The sequence below is a fragment of the Rhinolophus hipposideros genome, assembly GCF_964194185.1.
Source record: "Rhinolophus hipposideros genome assembly, chromosome: 9".
Taxonomy (NCBI): domain Eukaryota; kingdom Metazoa; phylum Chordata; class Mammalia; order Chiroptera; family Rhinolophidae; genus Rhinolophus; species Rhinolophus hipposideros.
The window spans coordinates 24,175,070-24,196,292 of NC_138055.1; the positions used below are offsets into that span (position 1 = coordinate 24,175,070).

General features: G+C 38.9%; 1 protein-coding gene across 1 annotated transcript in view; it reads right to left on the reverse strand.

Annotated features, from left to right (window-relative positions):
* Positions 1 to 18,926, reverse strand: part of LPCAT3 (lysophosphatidylcholine acyltransferase 3) — a 33,699-nt gene extending 14,773 nt beyond the window's left edge. Inside the window, exon 1 of the mRNA XM_081061074.1 lies at positions 18,516 to 18,926. Coding sequence (XP_080917200.1) covers positions 18,516 to 18,837 — 322 coding nt within the window. The 5' untranslated portion in view covers positions 18,838 to 18,926. The remainder of the gene's footprint in view (positions 1 to 18,515) is intronic.
* Positions 18,927 to 21,223: the final 2,297 nt, after the last annotated feature.

Below are 21,223 nucleotides of genomic sequence, written 5' to 3' on the forward strand. Positions count from 1 at the left end.
GCCTCCTGACTGATCTCCCTGCCTCTGCTCTCGCCTCCCTTCAGTCTATCCTTAACACAGCACCTAGAGGGATTCTATTACAACATAAGCCAGACCCTCTCCTTCCTATACTCAAAAACTCTTGGAAGGCCTCCACTCTCACTCAGCAAAAGCCAAAGTCCAACCGGAACTTAGAGATCTGTTCACCCCTCCTTCACCCCACTTTTCTCATACTCATCTCTTACTCTCTGCCTCCACCGTTCTGCCCCAGCCACAAAGCTCTTCCTTCCTGGAACACCAGGCAGATCCAGCATCGTAGCCTTCACATAATAGGTTCTTCACCTGGAATGCTCTTTCCGAAGATAAGCTCAAGTCCCTCCTGCACTTCAGGTCTTTACTAAAAGAGTCACCCTATCAGAGAGACCGTCCCTGAGTATCCTATCTAAAACTGCACCCATTCCTCTCCCCGCACCAACCACACTCTTTCCCCCTCCAAGCCTCCCCCCGCTGTCCTTTCCTCTCAGCACTTATTACTCTTTCACATACTATGTATTTTACTTATTTATTAGTCTTTGAAAGCAGGGGTTTTTGTCTATTTTCCCCCCTGCTACACCCTAGTGTCTACTACAATTCTTGTTACAAAAAAAGATCTCAAAAATATTTGTTGAATGGATGAAAGAATGAAAGCATGAATAAACAAATACTCTGTACTCCAGGCAGTCAATGAATTATTTAATGGTGACAATTATGTGGTCAGCATTGCATTAGGCAAAAAGGGGGATATGGTAGAAATTGTAAGAGATGCTTTTAACTCTTGAGGAGCTTTTTAGATATAAAAGAAGTATCAAACAATGACGTTCTAAAAGTGCCAACTGCATGGAATAGCCAAGGTTGTAGAGGTTAGAGAGACAGAAATCAATAACGCAGAGCAGTCAGGACAAACAGAGAAGAGAGAAGGAAAGGGCATTCCAAGGGAGGGAAATAATGTAGTCAAAGACACAGGGGTAGGAAAGAGCATGGAATAGTCACTTCAAGACTATTTCCCCCCAGGGAAAAAACAGTAACAAACATGGACTGGGAGGTGTTAAAAAACAGCAGAGTCTGAAATTGATGTAACAGGGGAAAAATTAGTGAGGGATGATGGAAAAGGTCAAATTAAAATGGGTAAGCTGCTGCAATGGTTTTCAAACTTTTCTGCTGGAATAGCCCCTGAAAGAATTCTGAAAAACCATATATGCCCTCTCACATTTTTAAGTTGACATCTAACATTTATGAAGTTAAACAGTAAGTGATGTGTTTTTTTTAAAAAGGCATACTGAAGATGTGCTTTAAGTACATATGGAAAATGTCTGCCGTGTAATCCAAATGGCAAACCAATTAGCTTGATCAGATGTGCTTTCTATCAAAAGAGGTCTGACTTCATTTTAAAAATTCAAATAAATATGTTAATACTTCTCCCTAATGACAACCATCTTATTTCTGAATTCTACTTTTAAGATGAATAGACAAGGCAGAGAGTAGCCATCAGTTTGTCGCTGGATAAAATAAGGGGCTGCTTCTCTTTGCTTTACTTTTGTGGTGTCCTGTGGAATTGTTACACCCTGCCTGGGACAACCCACTGTGCCCTTTTTTCTTTTTTAAGGCTGGTGAAGGGTGACTGTAAGAGATTTTGTTAAGAACCTTCAGATCCGACAGTCTCAAGCATAGCAATTTTAGAAAGGAATACAAGTGGAAATTGAAAACCTGGAAATGGATTCCCTTATCCACGCTCATGATGCCCTGGAAAGTCTCTGTGTATCCCTAGGGTACATGTACCCCACTGACCTCAAGATTCCATGTCTCAAAGATTAGAAAGAAGGTGGTGCCACTGACAGAGACACAAAGGTTGGAGGAGAGAGATGGCTCTAGTGGTGGTGTTGCTGGTGATAGCGGAAGCCAGGAGAAGAGATAAGCTCGCACAGGGACAGACCATAAAAGAATGGCAGGTCAAGGCTCAGTCTTGGAAAATGCCTGTATTTAAGGGAGTACAACCAAAAGAAACAGATAAAACACAAAAACAAGGAGCTAAATCAGGGTAGTATACATGTGAGAATGGAAGAAGACTATTTCAGTAGGAAAGTTTATCAATTATATCAAATGTCACAGAGCTCAAGGAGGGTGAGGAAGGGGATGATATCATTGAATTTCACAATGAAGTTATCAGTAACTCTGAAACGATGGAGCACGATGGATATGGAGACCAGGAGATGAAGGACAGCTAAGAAAGAAGTGAGTGAATAAAGAGCTGTAGGCTGGATATGAAGACTATTCCTTCAAGAAGTTTGGCAGTAAGCAACTATTGGCCAGAGAGCGTGACCACTGAGCGAGTGAAAAATCTCTTAAGACAGAGAAGTTCTATCCATATATGCAAGTTTTATGGAAGAAGAAAAGCAGTAGAGTGGAAAAGGACAGTATCTGTGCCACAGGAAGAAGGATTTACCTTAGAAAAGGGGAAAAAATCCTGGCTCTTCCTCTGAGACTTTGAGCAAGGCAAAAAGAGGCTGGCCTAGAAACATGGAAGACAGATGAGGAAGTTGATGGGAAGACCCTCAGTCTCCTCAGTGAAATGGTTGATGTAGGTCATCTCTTGGAAGAACGGCAGTGTGGAAGAAGCAGAGTGACATGGGATGGGTGGGGGAGGGAACACACAGTCCATCCCCAGAGAATCAACCAGAGGAGATGCTCTCTCTTTGCAAAGGTTATCCAAAACAGAAGTGGGCAATTCCTCAGCTATGGATTCATTCTTCTTTCTTTAGAATTTGGTGTTATATAGGAACACAGCAGAGAGCTCTGACTTTTAATTTGAAACATCACCGTCAATTTATGTATATCATTGTCTAAATATGAGCTGCTCAAACTGAGGCAACTGACAGAAGCTGTAAGACAAATGTGGCATATTCACTTTACTAGAGGTTTTGCAGAAAAGAAAATTTAAGTAATTTAACTGGTAACTTAATTATATTAAAAGAAATAAATTACACAAAATGGAATGCAAAGTTGCCCTGTTTTAAAGATACAAAATGAGACTTCAAGACTTTCTGTCTTTTAACAGCCACTTTATGCTAAATGCCCGGAGCCCTGAGAGCACACATTTATTTTGTCTCCAGCGTGGCCCTTAGGATGCTCTGCTTGAAATCCGTATTTTTATCCTCTCTTCCAGATTCAGAGGAAGATGTCCCTCCCTTTTTTTAAAACATCTCCTACTTCCCTTTGGTCCCAATCCTCTTACCTGTACCAGTCTTATTTGGGAACTTCCTGTATGCTTTTTTTTGCTAGTGTCCTTATTCTTTTCTTCTCAATAACAACAATTATTATCATCAATATCAGCAACTAACCTTTACTGAACACTTACTAAGTGTCATGCATTAAACACTTTACACACATTCTCTTAATCCTCATAACTATATACAATAAATAATAAATAATATTGTCTTCATTTTATGAATAAGTAACCAAATCAAAACAGTTATCTAACCTGTGCTCCTTAGCTAGTAATTGATGAAGTAATTGATTCTAATGCATTGTCTGACCTCTAAGTCCACGATTTAGCCACTTAGCACATTATCTCCTCTACCTTCAGTCCTGCACAGGCCCTCAGTGTTAACCTTCTAGCCTCTGCCCCTCGATTCTTGTCCCTTTGCTACTGCTTCTAGCTACTGTTCAATTTTACTTATTGCTTTTGCAGTCAATCTCCTAGAATCCTAGCCTACTTCATCACCTGTTTCTTGTCTACCCATTTCTTTCTTAGCCTTCAGCAATGTGGTGCAGGCCACCTTCCTAAACGTCACCATCCCTTCTTATAAGAACATCTGGTTTAGATGGTGAATGGGCTCCTTAAAGTCACTGAAACTCATCAAATTCAAAATTCACGCTTATAGTTGGAGATAAAGGATGGGGGATAGAGAATCTGGGAAAAAAAAAAAAGGCTATGTCTGTCACTGCTCTTAGGGATTGTTTACTGAAAAGATTATGGCCACTCTATGGAATTTCTAGTTAAAAGAGATGGTTAGAAAAAACTGTTTGTCCTTATATAATGTGGATGTTGTAATTTTTCTAGACTATGGAATGTTACCATAGATAATGGGTATTTTGCTTTGGGCAATATTGGAAGGCCACATTCAGGATCTATCTGCTCCTTTGATCAAATTTCAGTTAAATTTCCCTAAGAATCACAGACTAGAATATAAAACAGAACTGCTTTTGGACATGGCTTATTTGTAGTTTTTTTTAAATCAAATATTTCCACATGATAATTTTAACCTTATTATTTCTGCTCCGAAGATCTGCCATTCAACGTTTTCCCTATTCTTTCACCAAAGTGGAAAGTCCTTGTGCTAAAGAACTGTACAGAGAAAAGGAAGACAAATCGAAATAGAGAGGTAAGCCCTGCTTGACACTGTATTTAAATGATAGGTAACTGGTTAGGCATTTAATGCTCAGAACTTAGTTACTGATTGCTGTCAGCTGGAGCTGACACTTGTAGATTATGGACATCTAGGTAGCGATGAAGCTCACCTTTGGAATTTGTTCAGAACTAGTTCTTTGTTTCTGTTTAGCAGATTAAGGCTTGTTGATAGTTCAGGGCAGGCCAATACACCTTCCACATTCTGACAATCCTCTATAGCTAGAGCTGAATGGTTATTCATTGGATATAGATTCTTAGAACTAAAGAAACCTTAGAAATCACTGACTTCAAACCCTTCATTAGATAGATAAAAAGCTAAGGCCCAAAGGGAATAACTGGTATATCCAAGATTAATAGAGCATAGCTCAAAATCCCCATCACTTGATTTCCATTCTGATACTCTTGCCACATATCTTCGCACTTGGCAGTGACCTGTGAGTGTATCACTAATAACTAGCTGTGTGCTTCAAAAACTACAGCTGTATTCTTCTTTGATTTCTCAATAACCATCTGTATTCCAGCACCTGTTTATAGACACATACACACCCACGTTTATGTTTGCTTATTTTCCTATCTGAAAGTATGTAAAAACTTCATTTGAATGCTAAATATATGTGCTCTCCCATACTTTCTTTGTTAATCTAATTATTGGGGACTCCCTCTCCCGATCCTCCTATAGCACAGTAAGAATACAGTGGTTCATTTCTGAAGGTTACCTCCAACTGAGTATCTTAAATATTTTGGCAAATGTGGTACAAGATTCAGGGAAACTGGGACAAGTGATCAAAATCACCTGAGAATGAAAGAACAGAAGGGACATTTTAAAGGTAAACTAGTGGATGGCTGTTACTTGTGAGAAAGAAAAGGGTTGTTATGAAGGGTAAAAAATATTAGTCATTTAACCCAATCAAATAACCTAAACCTGAACTGCCCCAAAGTCCTACCAAAAGTAATTCTTTAATTGCTCCATTTAAGCCAAATGCTCTTAGCAAGCAAGGCCTTAAACTTAGTGCTACGGTAATGACTGATATACACACACATTGACTGACTGGTGAAACCTGCTACAAAAACTGAAAAGTTAAGATACAACAAAAGACTGACTTTGATGCCACCAATCCCTTTTTTTGTCATGCCACAGGAATTAAACACTCACAGGTTCTTTCTAGCTTCTTAGCCCAGGAAAAACTTAGTCACCCATCAGAGGCAAGCCCTCAAGAGTATTTCATATCTGATGAGATGGCAACAGGGATGTCAAGAACATTACCCTCATGTTACAGTATTTTTCTAAATTACTAGAGTTTGTTCAAATGGTCATAGTTATTTTGTTACGTTAGGTAAATGTTTTTCCTAAACAATTCTACAAAAGTTTATATACTGAAATAATGTTAAAGCCAAATGAGGCTACTGACATTTCTTCATTTCAATGGAACAAAAACAGATGTCCAGACTGACTTTCGATGCGCTTTAGGACACTTAAATGCCTTTACTAGGCATAAAATGACACCCCTAATGCCTGTAATCAGTGCATTTCATCACATTTTAATTTTTAAATTAGTAAACCACAAAGTGGCAACTTCTAGCCAGATTGTCAAGTACAGGCATACCTCATTTTATTGCACTTTGCTTTATTGCACTTCACAGGTGTTGCGTTTTTTTACAAACTGAAGGGAAGACCCTCTACCAGCAAAAAGATTATGACTTGCTTTATTCCAATACTCACATTATTGTGGTGGTCTGGAACTGAACCTGCAATATCTCCAGAGTATGTCTGCAGAATATCCCTGGACTTAGGCATCAAGACTAACCTAGTTTAGAAATTCAGTTCTGCGGCTTGGACCAATTACTTAGATTCTTTGTACCTCAATTTCGTCATCTGTGAAACATGGGAAATACTAGCCATCTCACTGGCTGTTTTGCAGATTAAAAGAGACAATATTTATAAAAGCATCATGCATGTACTTCCTTTAGGCCACTCTAAAAATATTTATTCTATGTATGGGCAGGTATTTTATACAAGCATATTTTATACAAGCATACCTGATTTCTTAAAATATAAGTATTCTTTCAACTGATTTTAAAATACAAAATGTCAGGCTCAAGCCTATAATCTAGCAGTGGAAAATTTTGACCTTTGCCCACCTCGATCTAATGGAACTAAATCAAGCCTATGGCAACTTTCAAAAGTAAAGGTCCGAGTTGCAACCAGCACTTCTAGGGAGCTGATTTGCCAAGAAGCTACTGAAGCTTCAGTTTCCAGGCCTTTCATTTACATAGACCCCTTTTAAGGCCCTAGAGGGTAAGGTGGGAGTGGAGGCGGGAGCTAGCAACATATTTCTATAAAACTTGTAAGGTATTTTTTTTTTCTTAAGGTATCCAAAACTATATGTACTTCAGGTCCTGCAAATCTTGGATTATTTAAAAAAAAATAATCAACACCACAACAAAATTAGGTAAATGCCAGAAAATTCTGCTACTCCCAGAATTCCCAGTGGAGAAAAGGTTCTTCTATTCCTATTGTGACTTGATCTGGCCTAGGGTTGCCCGAGGGTTGCCCTGTTACACTGCCAAGTGGCTAATTAGCTGCTCTTTCTCCAACCCTCCAGAGTACTCGTTCAGATAATTTCTCTCATGGTTAGAGTTGCCAAATCTAATCTTTGTAAATACAAACAGGTTAGGTGAGACTTCTTTTTCTCATCAGGTATTTCAGCAAATGAAATAATAAACTTTTACTTAGCTAAGATTCTAACAGGAGAAAAGATAACATCACACCCTCTGTCTTTATGAATTTTAATAGGTTGTAATTGTTGGGTTCTCTACCTCTGTGATCATACATAGTTCCTCTTTATTCTTTTTAACATGTACAATTCAGTGAATTTTAGTATATTCACAATGCTGTGCAACCATCCCCACTGTCTAATGCCAGGACATTTCCGCTACCCTAATAAGAAACCCCATACCTCTTAGCTGTCACTCCCAATTCAACCCTCTTCTCGTCCCCTGGCAATCTACTTTCAGTCTTTATGGATTTGCTTATTCTGGGCATTTCATATAAATGGAACCATATAATACGGCCATTTGTGTTTTTTTTTTCTTTCACATTTTCAAAGTTCATCCATGTGTAGCAGGTATCTTGTAAGGTACTTCATTCATTTTTATGGTCAAATAATATTCCATTGTATGAATATAACATTTTATTTAATCATTCATTAGTTGGGGTACAACTGAGTTATTTCCACTTTTCAGCTAATATAATGCTATGAACATTTATGTACAAGTTTTTGTGGTGAGCATATGCTGTCAATTCTTTTGCATATACTATACAACTAGGAGTGGAATTGCTGGGTCATACTGTAACTGTTTAACTTTGAGAAACTGCTAACCTGTTTTCCACAGTGGCTGCACTATTTTACATTACTACTGGTAATGCACGAGGGTTCCAGTTTCTCTACATCCTCACCAACACTTGTTTATTCCTTTCCCCCCCAGGTATTATTAAAACATTTTGTGTGCATATTAAAAAACTTGTGCATTCCAATAATTAAAATCATTTGGAAAACAACAAAAAAATGGCACTCTGATTAAACTGCATTTTACCTTGGACCAGCTTGGTTTTTACTCTAGATTTTACCATTATTACCCAGCTTCTGCCTTCACCAACATGGAAGTTCTTTTCCTTCCCTGCCAGACAGGCAGGCAGATGGGAGAGGCAGGTTCAGGCTTCGTTGTCAGTTCTTTGATGTGAAAAAGGGCAGCACAGTCATTTAAACTTGATCCAACCTCTTTGCATCGTACAAAGTTAAACAACTAAAAGAAGTAAAATAAAAGACAGTGCTTGTGGAATGTACAGTGCATAATGGCGGTGCCTGCCTCATTACGATTCGCCTGCTTGCTTCTTCTATTCAATCATTTTTTTTAATGGCAGTGGACTTTTCTTCTGTGTTTCTGTCTTCTTCAATTTTGACTTAGTGAATTCTCAATCTCAGTTATATCAAGTTTGTCAGACATGGTTGCAGAGGAAGCGGAGAGGTGCGTGAACCAGAGGAGTCTGATCTGCTCAGTGGCAGTCGCCAAGTCTATTCCATAGTTTTTTTGATTATAGCCATCGTAGTGGGTGTGAAGTAGCAAGACATTGTGGTTTTGATGTGCATTTCCCTAATGACTAGTGATTTGAGCATCTTTTCGTGTGCTTATTGGCCATGTGTCCGTCTTCTGTAGACAAATGTCTATTCATATCCTCTGCCCATTTCTTAATTGGGCTATTTGTGTTTTTTATTGTTGAGTTATAAGAATTCTTGACATATTTTGGATACTAGACCCTTATCAGATACGTGATTTGCAAATATTTTTTCATTCCGTGGGTTTTCTTTTCACTTTCTTAATAGTATCTTTTGATTCTATCAAAAGCTTTTAATTTTGATGAAGTCCAATTTATCCTTGACCATCCAAGCTGGAAACAATCTACTTTCTGTATCAGCATCTCATATTACTTGAAGATTTGGGAAGAATTTTCAAAAATATTAAAAAATTAGATATTTTAGAATATGGTAAAAAATATACTTTAAAAATATAAAACAAGAGGGCAAGACTTGGAAAAATTTGGAGCTACTGGTGAGATGATTACTTGGGTGCCCATAATTGCTCCGTTAGGCTCTTAGTGTAAATAATATAAACACATGCTATCTAGGAGTTCCTATGTTTTGCTTTTGTTTCCTACTCTTTCAGAAGAACCAATGAAGAATTAAGAAGTGGAGTCAGATTACCCTTTAGCTAAAGAATGAGGATTTCTAGTAGCCTTTATGATTCAATATTTTTAGTTAGGGCCCCAGTATATTTGTACTCCAACTGTAATCAATCTTTTCCACTTTTGTCTAAGGTATATCCCATAAGAGCCTTAAGGCATACTATTCCAGTTGGCCTCTTCCTGCTGGCTTGTAAACAGAAGTTGTGTATTTATGGACAATAATCCAGAGTGGTGTCCAAGTCCATCTGAGTTTAGAATTGCTATCACAGCAGAAACTGAAAACCTCAAGAGCTATGAGCCATTTACCATGTCTATACGGATGCCACTTCTCATTAGGACATATACAAATACACAGTGTTTAAAACTTTAACCTTCTGGGACCTCATATCCTCCTCAGATCTGTATGCAATATATGCACATGAATCCTCAATTCTTTTCACATTGATTCTTTTTTATTTTTATTTATTTTATTTATTTTATTTTTATTTTTTATTAGTTTCAGGTGTACATTGATTCTTAATTGCTTACAAAATTACTATTTTATATTAATAATTTTATATAGGAAGATATGACCATATATGCTTTTCTTATGAAAATGCCATAGCAACATGAATACTTATACTAAAAAGCATCTTTAATTGACAAAAGCTTTTTATTTTTAATTAAACTTAGCCTTTGGTTAGAGAGGGTCATTTAAATAGTCTATTTGATGACCTCATGTGAATTAAGTATAAAACCTGGGTCTCATTTTCGGCCTAATCTTCTACTTACTTTCTGATAGACTGTCCCGACAGTTACAATGCAGCGACATTTCTATCAGAAGCCTCTGTTGCTAACAATTATGGTACATAGTTCTTAGACTCCTTCATTCAAAGTATCCAGAATTTCACGAATCTCATTTACCTTAACAGCCACTGCTTGAATAGGGAGGAACTTAGAAACAGTCTGTTTTATTAGGCCAAAAGGAAATTCTCACTCAAATTATTTATCCTTATTTTTCAGTGTCTTACTTGCCCGTTTCTCATTTTGAAAATAGGGAGAAATAAAGATGCATACAGTATCTTTTGGGCTACACAAGTTAGATAGACTTTGAAGCAATGATTGCTTTACCAAGAGAACTCCAAGCGGGCCCTAAATCTCCTGGCCCCAGCCAAGTGCTGGGAAAACATCAACACACACACACACACACACACACACACACACACACACACACACACACAGCCATACCTTAAAATGTGAAGCAATCACGAGAATTTTATATTGCTGAAGGTAGTTGATGCAAGACAGAAAAGGAAAGATGGAACTTTTAGTCCAACAACTTTATGAAAAAAATACCTCTATATTTAACCTTCTCATCAAAAATGTGAAACAAACAGTGTGGGTAATGATAATAGTTATGATAATAAAAATGATAATGACATAATACATTATTATAATATTGATAATACAGTAGTAATAATAATAATAATAATATTTGAAGAATAACGAGATGTTAGCAAATAGGAAGAACTAAACTGTAAAGAATCCAAGAGCATTTTATTTATTCTAAAGATCACAGGTATAATGACATTTCAAAAAGTTTAAGGTACTATCAGGACATCAAGTATTACAAAACAGATGCTTGAAGAATACAGTCATGTATTGCTTAATAATGGGGTTATGTTCTGAGAAATGCATTGTTAGGTGATTTCATCATTATGTAGACATCACAGAGTGCATTTACACAAGCCTAGATGGTGCACCTAGATGGTGCACACACCTACCGTGCACCTGTGCTATATGAGATAGCCTATTGCTCCTAGGCTACAAGCCTGTCCAGCATGTCACTGTACAAAACGCATGATTAAATCAAAACACAAGAGAAAATGATACAATCAACAGACATGGTAAACATGGGGTATACGAGGCTGCTGTCAGCGTTACACGACATTGTTCTACAGAAAACTTTTATTTTTTTTTAGTAAGTAGGAAGTGTACACTTTAAAATAATAAAAATAGTAAAGTAAATACAGAAACCCGTAACAGTCATTTATGACCATTATCAAGTATTATGTACTGTACCGAACAGTATGAGCTATACTTGTGTACAAGTGGCAGTGCAGTAGGTTGATAACTGTCACCACAAACATGTGAGTAACCTGATGATGGCTATGACATCATTAGACAGTAGGAATTAGACAGTGGATAATCTCGACCGAGACATTGTTACGTGGTGCATGACTGTACACTAACCCAGTGATCCTCAAACTTCAGGGTAGTCACTATAACCTGAAGGGCTTGTTAAAACATACATCACTGGGCCCCATCTTCAGAATTTCTCATTCAGTAGGTCTGGGGCAGACCTGAGAATCTGCATTTCTAATAAGTTCCTAGAAGATGCTGATGCTGCTGGTCCCAAGACCACAATTTGAGTCTCCTTGTAAAGGAAGGAGATGAATATTTATTGAGGAAAGGCAGAGAATAATTATTTAAAACTACCTTGGGTCAAGCTTGGTCAACTATTTACACAGTTTGTCTCATTTAGTGCTCACAGCATCCTAAATGACCAACGAAACGCTTCTCAAACTTTTCCAGAGCAGAGAATCAACACATCTGCACACAGGATGCAGTTCTCTAGAAACAAGAAATTTCTTTGATGACTATATTATTTTTAAAAAGCCATGTACATTTTGCATGGTTTCAAAATATTGCTGGTTATGAATTAAATATAATTAAAAACTTATTTATCAGATAAACTGCCTCTTAACCTCAATCCTTTAGTAAGACTGGTCTTTGGGAACATGAGGAAATGGACCGCTATAGTTTTAGTAGTAATTCCTCTATGGTGAAACAGGTAGTAGATATTTAATCCAGAATTTGCATCTAGGCCTGCAGGTATCTAAAGACAATGCACATCCTACCACCTTACTCTGCTCCCCCCCCACCCCCGCCACACAAACCTAAAAGGTCTATTGGGTTTTTCTCTACTATTCCTTTATGAGTCTTCTATTGTTCTAGCCAAACTGACCTACTTGATATTCCTCAGACTTGTCTTACTTTTCCTGGTCTCCACATATGTGCTCATTATTCTCTGCAGCTGGAAAGCTCCTCCTTTTATCTCTACCTGACTAGAATCTTCCATACCCTTTAAGGTCCAGCTGAAATGCTATTTCCTTTTTAAAGACAAAATCCCATGTTTAAAATGCTGTTGGACTCAACACCTCCAGTGACTTCCCATGGCTGCCCAGACAGATTTAATGTCAGTAAGTATGTAATTATTTTTGTTAGATTAGCTTGTGCATATAATCTCATGGGCCCTAATTTACACATGCCTCTGCAAAGAAATGAATCTATTTGACATTCAAGTTATACTGGCATTCAAAACATGAAGTTTTGTGCAATGTAAGATACTGGAGTGCAGATAAGTGGTTGGAAAAATGTATTTAAAAGAAATCCCCAAACAGGAATCTTTATCTTATGATGTAATTTGTGGCTGCGGATTAGTATAAAGATAATGTCTAAAAACGTAGAGTATACCTAGACTTTTAGAATTAGAAGAGGCCTTGAAAGTCATTTAAGATCACCCCTTTAGTTTACAGAATTCTTGGACCCTGCTTTGTATAATGGTCAGAAGTCCAATTTGTTTAGTTAATGTGTTTAATTTCTATCTAGCTTAGCTTTGATTTCTATATGGTAATTTCAGCGCTACCTGAAGAAAGCTTTTTGCATTGAATAATGGATTTAGTTCTAAAGGATGAGACCTAACTTTGGTCCAAAGGGAACAAAACTGCAGGACCTCCTTTGATTTTAAAGGTTGCAAACCCTAGTGATGCTAATTCTGAACCTCTGAGGAATGAATCCTGACCACCAAGAGCAATTTTTAATCAATCTAACAGCCAACCCATAGTCATGGCCAACACTAGAGAACACTTATACTAAGTGGGGTGGCCATCTGCTCCACTTGGCCAGCTCTAGCTTTGGATGTAGAGAGGTATCGCATATGCTGATTATATCTTGGTTTAACCAAAAAGAGTGAAAAGAAAAAAGGATATTAAGGGCATTTATTTTTCTCAGCCCCACATGCTCCTCCCAATCCTCAGGGAGGTAAAGAGCAAGTACTCTAGAGTTGGGTAGAAATGGTTGTGACCTTAGACAAGTTACTTAACCTTTGTAGGCTACTTTTCTATCTGCACAAGGGAGATGATAACATTACTGTAAATGTCTCATGGGTAATTAGCAGCTTTAGGTGGGGTATCGTGGAGCAGTTTAAACAATGTCTGGTACGTAGCAAATCCTTAAGAAATATCAGTTATTGTTATTATCAACAACATATTCAATCAACATGAATCAGATCCCCTCTTCTCAGTATAAGCTTTTCCATGGCATTTTATTCCCTCCCTAATTCAACTGTGATACCACCATAGACTCCTAAAACTGTATCTTTAATGCAACTTCTTTCCTGAGCTCAAGATCATGCTTCACAACTCTCAAGAAACCTAGAGGTGCCCATGGAACCTAAAGAAAATCCAAAACTAGATCATTACCTGGCATAGAGCACTCTTTAACCTTCCTCTTGACTTCTGAATTTGTGAAAGATACTGTCATCTTTCCAGCTATCCAGGCAGAAGTGCTGAGTTTTTTTTTTTAAACTACTTGTTTACCCTCCATTTAATCAGTTGCCCAGTCATTCATTTATACATTGACTTATTCAACAAATATTTATTGTGCCTTTTCTATAGGCCAGGTACTGTGTTAAACTCTGGGTATACTGTGGTGAACAAAACTTACATGGTTTCTCTTGTCATCTACAAATATATAATTACAAATTGGAATGTATACTTGGAAGGAAATTTCAGTCAGTATGAGAAAGTACAACAAAGGACATAATTTAAAATAAGAGTCAGGAAAGAACTCCCAGAGGAAGTGAAAATTTGAACGAGACCTGAAAGATGAAAGGAGTCTGTCAACTGAATTACAAATGAAGAGTATTCCTGGCAGCCAGATGAGCAGGTACAAAGGCTCCGAGGTAGGAGAGGGCTTAATGTCTTTTCTGAGGAACTGAAAGAAGGCCATGTGGCTAATAGGTTGTGAACTTGCTTGAGATGAGGCTGGAAACACAGACAGGGGCTTACCAGCCATGTATGGAAGCCCCTGAAGGGTTCTGAACAGGAGAGGCACAGGATCGGACCACTCTGGCTGCTTTTGGAGAATGGACTGGAGGGGGCAAGAACAGAATTAGAGACCCGTCAGGAGGTTACGTGGGTGGTTCTGCTGACAGATGGTCAGTGGCTTTGGTGATGGAGAAAAGTGGATGCATTTGAGACAATTTGGAGGTAATACTGGTAGGACTTGGTGACTGGAATGTGGGGAGAGAGTGAAAGGGAAGTGACAAGGCTGACTCTTAGGTTTCTGTCATGAGTAGCTGTGTAGATAGAAGTGTTTACAGAATCTACCTCTCAAAAGATTTTGTATTCCGAAAATACTTCACATGAGATCCCCTCCTTTTCTCTTAGTTCAGCCACTTTGCCAAATCATCATAACTATTTAGATCTTGATCCTTCTCATTAGTTTCCCTATCTCTTGTATTTCCCTATCTCTTGTATACGTCCACTTCAAATCATTCTACACTCTACTATCTTCCTAATATAGCTCCAGTCACATTATTCCCCTTTCAAATATCTCCAATGGCTCCCCATCACCTACTTCATTAAGTACAAACTCCTTACCTTGGCTTTCAAGGGTCCACAACCTACCTTTCCAGTTTTATTTTCTACCCCTTCTCTACTTAAGTCCTGCTGGAGTCAAACTGGACTTTTTACGGTTCCTTGAATGTGTCACCACATATTACTACCTCAGTGCATTTTGTTCATGCTATTCCTTTTGTCTTATCATCTCAATTTGCTGAAACCTTATTCAACTTTCAAAGTTCATTAAAGGTCCAATTTTTAAATCTCATAAAGCTTTGTAATTCTCTTATGGCCCTCAGGTTTCTGCCTTTTATTGTGGTCATTAGAGTACTTATCTCATGCCCATTCCCTAGCCCCTAAGACTGTATGCAATACCTTTGAGTGCATAGCTCTATTACTCATACTGCATCATTGCCCTTGCACTTGCAGGGTCAAGCATAGTGCTTCACCCACTGTATATTTTATTGTATTTATTTGGAACAATTCATGTTATTATGCTAAGGAGTGATGAGACCCAAGTTGTTGAAAGGAAGATGTTTTCCAGTAGCATTTGCCAGCACTAGGGCTCATAGCAAAATTCATCTTCTACCAAATCCCCTGCAATCATACACAAGACAAACACACACATACCCCTTTAATAGAGTCTTATTGCTGTTCACAATCCTCCAATGGAGCAGTCCCCATAAGCTTACCCTTTCCTTGAAGAACAGAATATTAAAAGTTACAGCCTCTTACTCAGGATTTTTAAAAATATTTGTTGGAACCCATTAATGAATGGGTCATGAAATCAATTTAGTGGGTCTTAAACAATACTAAAAAATAAAATAGAAAATAGCTAAACACACTGCCTATAGAACGGATAAGTAATGTTCTCTGAAACTTTTTTTTAAAATACATGTCTACACATATGTGTATACTGGGTCAGGATGTAAAACATATTTCTCACCATGGGTCCCAGTCAGAAAGGTTTGAAAGTTGGTACTTTAATGCTCTGCAGCTCACCCCAAGATAAGCACACAGAATTCAAACAGGGAAAGTAAGATACTAAAAAAATAATAATGAGACTAATTCAAAGTTATTCATACTTTAAAATGTGAAATATCTGATGAACCTAACTCGTCCCTCAGGGTATCTGCATTTAGGTGTTTTTAACCCAAATTAACCTCAAAATTAGTAAAAAGTGAGCCAGAAATCATTTTGGACTACAGGCCTTCTTGGTACCTTTAGCAAGGATTTCCTCCAGTATCCCAGTTCCCCAAGAGAGCTGGGTTCAGGAACCAGGAACTCCATTGCTTTGAAGGGCTTTTTGTTTCTAGGTTACAACACACAGAAGTGATAATACTTTTGTAAGGGAAACATATTTACATCTAAAATGCACTCTTTCTTCCATGCATATGTCGGGCTTATCAATTTATGTTTGCATGTATATATTTAACCTATACCTAAAAAATACAATCCTCTATATCTACGTGGAAGAGCTATGCCTGATATGAGGAAACATGAAGCCCCAAGTTGATCTAAAAATGAGAAATACTATGAGTTACTGAGGCAGTGGTACATGTGAGATAGGAACGGGATATGGGAAATGGTAGAATGGGCAAGGTAGCTCAGGAGTGTGGTAAATATACCAAGTGTTTACTACTTTGATGATTGGTGGTAATGAGAGGATGAGCGTAGAAGGGTAGGATATGGAGAAAACACTTTCTTAGTCAGTTGTATGCCCCCTGAGAGAACATACTGTAGCAGTAGCCCACCAGGAGTCCACAGGCAGTATTTGACTGTCAGCATAGAAAGGATACATTCCAAGTCCTAATTTCGCCCTGGCTCCAGTTAACAGGCTGCCCCTTGTTGCTACTTGTGTTTCATTCTCAATTTAAAGTTGAGAAATCAACAGTGAATTTGCTAACTAAAGAATGTAAACACTATTAATTGCCAATTACAATCCCAACAAATAACTGGGTCAGAAACAGGTTGAAGGAGTAGGAAGTTCAAAGCTAGTGTGGTGCAAATAACCCTAGATGGGGGTGCTGATAAATTTGGATTAGATTTGGGCGATACTGAGGAAGACACACAACCTAAGGTCCCTTCCACTTCTAACATCTTACAGTTCTACAAGGGAGAGAAAAGGTGACTTTTATTTGGAAGAAAGGAAGATCATCTTGGTTTGATATTTAATAGGCAAACAGCCAATGATATTAGCCAAGGTTGTTTAAATATGAATTAATGTCTCTCCCATTATCTAGATAGGGTTAACACTCTTAAGGGATATTATATGTCAGTGTCTCTACTGACTACTGGATAAATTCCAAACTTCTTTCTGGCATTTAAGGTGTTCTACATCTGCCCAACTTTATCTCATTTGTATCTCATTCGTTGTATTGTTCAGATCTCTAACCCTCTGCTCTTGTCCCAGTCCTGTTTGCTTAATTCTTCCCCAACTCTACTCTCCTAGCTAAAGTCCCATAACCTTCATAAAACCTTCTAACTACTCAAATATTTGTATATCAAATCCTGACCTTTGAATTCCTACAGGACTTTACAGCAATCTTATCAGGTAGGCTTTTATTGTTTTCATCTCATAGGTAAGAAAATTGGAGTTCAAAGAGGTTAAGTGGCTTGCCCAGGGTCCCACAGTTTGTAAGCAGCATGCTGCTTCCATATTAAAACAAGGCATGGAGGAAGAATGTAGTAAAAAAACCTATATGCCTGACCACTGCACTGTACACCTGAGGCTGAATAATACTGTATGTCAATTATAATTATATATATATATATATACATACATATATAGTCACAGGATATGAAGTACAGCATAGGGAATAGAGTCAATGTAATTGTAATAAATATATACAATAGCAGAGGAGCAACAGATTGGGGGAAAGGGGTTATCACTTTGTGAGGGGTGAAATGTCTATTGCATTGTTTTGTACACCTGAAACTTAAAAAAAAGCCTATAAACCAGTTATAATAGTTAACACACAGCTTGTTGTGACATTACCGTCAGATACACCACATCCTTTGAACCACAAAGGTGATGATGAATGCTTGGGGTAGCATGGATAGTTTTTACCGGGGTTGTCAGTCCTGTTTCCCAAGCCCAGTATTAAAAGAACATTCTAGGGTAAATGACAGGTGGGTGGTTAAGGGGGGAAAAAGCAATACGGTATAAAAAGAAAATATTAGAAATGGGACAGAAAACAAATGAAAGTGTACTATAAGCTGGTAATGCACAAAACAGAGACTCAGAATATGGGGCTGAGGAGGCCCACAGGGCTAAAATACAAGTCAGGGGGCCTCTCCTACCGATAAGCGCGCGTGTGAGGACTGATATTAATAACAGACAGCAGTGCACATGGACAGAGAGTAGAACTCAAGAAAGAGACAAATACGGACAGGTCGTGGGGACAGGGGGTAGATCATGGCACGGTGAGAGGATGGTGGCGCCAAATGAGAGGTCAGAAGGGTACAGCAGGAGTCCAAAAGAAAGGCGAAGAGGTTCAGAGGGCACAGCACCCCCAGACTCCAGACAAGACTCGTCTTTTTCTCCATTGCTGGTTAGGGTGTTTTAGGATTCACATCTACACCCCACAAAGCCCTTGTGGCTGGCTCCAGGAAAAGGGGTAGGTCACGTCCCCACTCCCCGGGGATTCTGCAAGGGGGCAGAGGGAGGAACCAGGGTCCTTACCCAGGAAGATGGAGATGATGAGCCGCAGCGCCTGTTCTGACGCGCCCAGGGACGCCGCCAACTTGTTAAGGCTCAGCTCCTCGAAACCCCAGCGCAGCACCCTCGCCAGTTCCGCCACTGTTCCCAAGTCCCCCTCAGCTGCGGACGCCATCTTAGCTCCGGGAGCCCCCCGGGGACCCCTCAGCTCCGCGAACCCCGAATGTGGGCACAACGCTGTAGCTTCACCCCGAATTCCGGCCCCGGGCCCGCCCACGCTGTGCGCATTGGCTGCAGGCCCGCCCAGTGGCTCCAGACGCTCCCGATTATTGGTCGGTCCGATCATGGGGAGTGGCCTAAAGCAGCAAGGTAGGCAGAGGGCGGGGCGCAACGTTAGTAAGGCAAAGGTGACTCCTGCCGAGAATGAACGCGGGGCTGCCCGGGGGGGCGGGGCTTGGAATAGGGAACTAGAGTTATGATTGGAAAAGTCTAAAGCCCGCGGCAAGGTGATTGTACAACTCGGTTCTAACTGCTTAGGGGAGGAGTCAGTGAGGGCCAGTGTCCGGCCAGCTCGTGCGCTGCCTTCCCATTGGCTGAGACGGAGCAGGCGAGAGTCGGGGCGGGGGGGCCGTCCTCCCACCTCGAGGTTACTCTCGGACGCTGGCGCGCCGGGGTTACTGGGGCATGTAACGGAGAGGGCGGGAAATCCTGCTGCGGCTTCGCGAGCGACTCCTAACGGTATCTTCCGGCGGTTCTTAGATCGTTAGACGCGCTGCCTCCACTCGCAAAGGGTCTGGGGAGAGCTCAGCGCCCCAGAGCACTATTTGCCTGCTCTTTTTATTTCATGCACTCCCCTTTTCATGAGTTTCCTATATTAAAATGTTATCCTCCCCCAAAAAGCTAAGCAAGCATCTAAAAAGACAGCAATGGCTGCTGCTAAGGCTCCCACAAAGGCAGCACCTAAGCAAAAGATCGTGAAACCTGTGACACTGCTACCCGAGTTGGTGGAAAACGCTAAGTTGGCAGATGAAAATGTTAAATAAAGATCTGACTATATATATATATATATATATATATATATATATATATATATATATATATATATATATATATATATATAAAGTTATCTTCCTCTAAGAGGCTATGAAATTAAGATATGCCGATTTGTTATTGTCATTTAAAATTAAACTACTTTTGTCACTATTTTAGTAAAACAGGTTTATGATAAAAGTACAAATAGTCGAGAAACTTACATAAAACAGAAAATAAAAGTCCTTTCTTCCCACTCTGCTTCCCCATCATCCTTATTTCCTACAGGTAACCACTGTTGGGATTACACTATGGAAAATGTGTTAAGCACTTAGTGCATTCCAGGGACTGTCCTGGGCTCTGGGGAATATAACGATGAGTCCAAAGCTACAAAGTGAGGAGGATGCACAGTCATACAATAGCATCATGTGTATGTAATTGTAAGCGAAGGTGAGTGCTCTGACGGAAAGGAGCAAGGTTCTCTGAGAATATGTAACACTAAGAATTTTTTGTAATAACTGGAATTTGTGGACATTCTTGTATAATTACAGTTTATACTTCTATAGCACTTTGTACTTTATAAAGCATTTATCCATATTATTTCACTTAACTTGGCTGTGAAACAGGATATTTACTATTGTGATGTCCTCTCACAGACACAGAGGCCTGGAGAAACTAAGGAACTCCCTAAGTTCCTTTCCCAGTAAGTGGCAGAGACAGAATTTAAGCCTAAGTCCGTAAAAGTTCACCTCCCTTCCCCTTTTGCAGACAAATTTTAAAAATATGAAATATTCAGAAAAGTAGAGAATAAAATAACTTCCCCTAGGTTAAGAAACAAGCATCACATATACAATTGAGAAGCCTGGTATCATCCTTCTTCATGGCATTTCCCTCCTTCCCTTCTCAAAGATCACCACTCTGTTGACTTTGTATTTGTCAGTCCCTTGCCCATTTTTATACTTTATATACTGTGTATATCCAGAAGCAACATATAGTGTAGTTTTGCATGCTTTTAAACTTTATATTAATGGTATTAATGTATCATTTATTATAATCATTTATTATAATGATACACTAATGTATCATTAGTGTATCATTTTGCAACTTGTTTTTATTGAGATGTACTGTATTCATGTTTTTACATGTAGCTCTAATCCATTTATTTTAACATGGTGATGTAACATTCCATTGTATGATTATACCACAATTAGTTTTTCATGATCATGTTGAGGGATACTTGGATCATTTCCTATTCACTTACGTATGAGGTGTGATTAAACAATACGGTGAATATTTAAATTAAAAAAATTATTACAGTAAAAGACACTGCCATGAATCCCCCTCAAAAAACACCCCCTCGCTTCAAATACACTTATCCCATCGTTCTTGCCACTTTCTGAAGCAGTTCTGGAAGTCCTCTTTTGTGGGTGTCTTTAGTTGCACTATCATGGCTGCCTCAATGTCCTGAATCATTTTGACTTTGGGGAAAAGCCAGAAATTGCATGGTGCCAGATCTGGTGAATAAGGTGAATGAGGACACACCATAATGATTTTATTTGACAGAAATTGCTGTATATCAGAAGTGATATGTGACACGGAACGTTGTCACGATGGAGGATGATTTATGGCACACTTTGAAACACACCTTCTCTCAACTGTAGCTCACACCCAACTGACTGCACTGAACAAGTTGAAACTTGTCA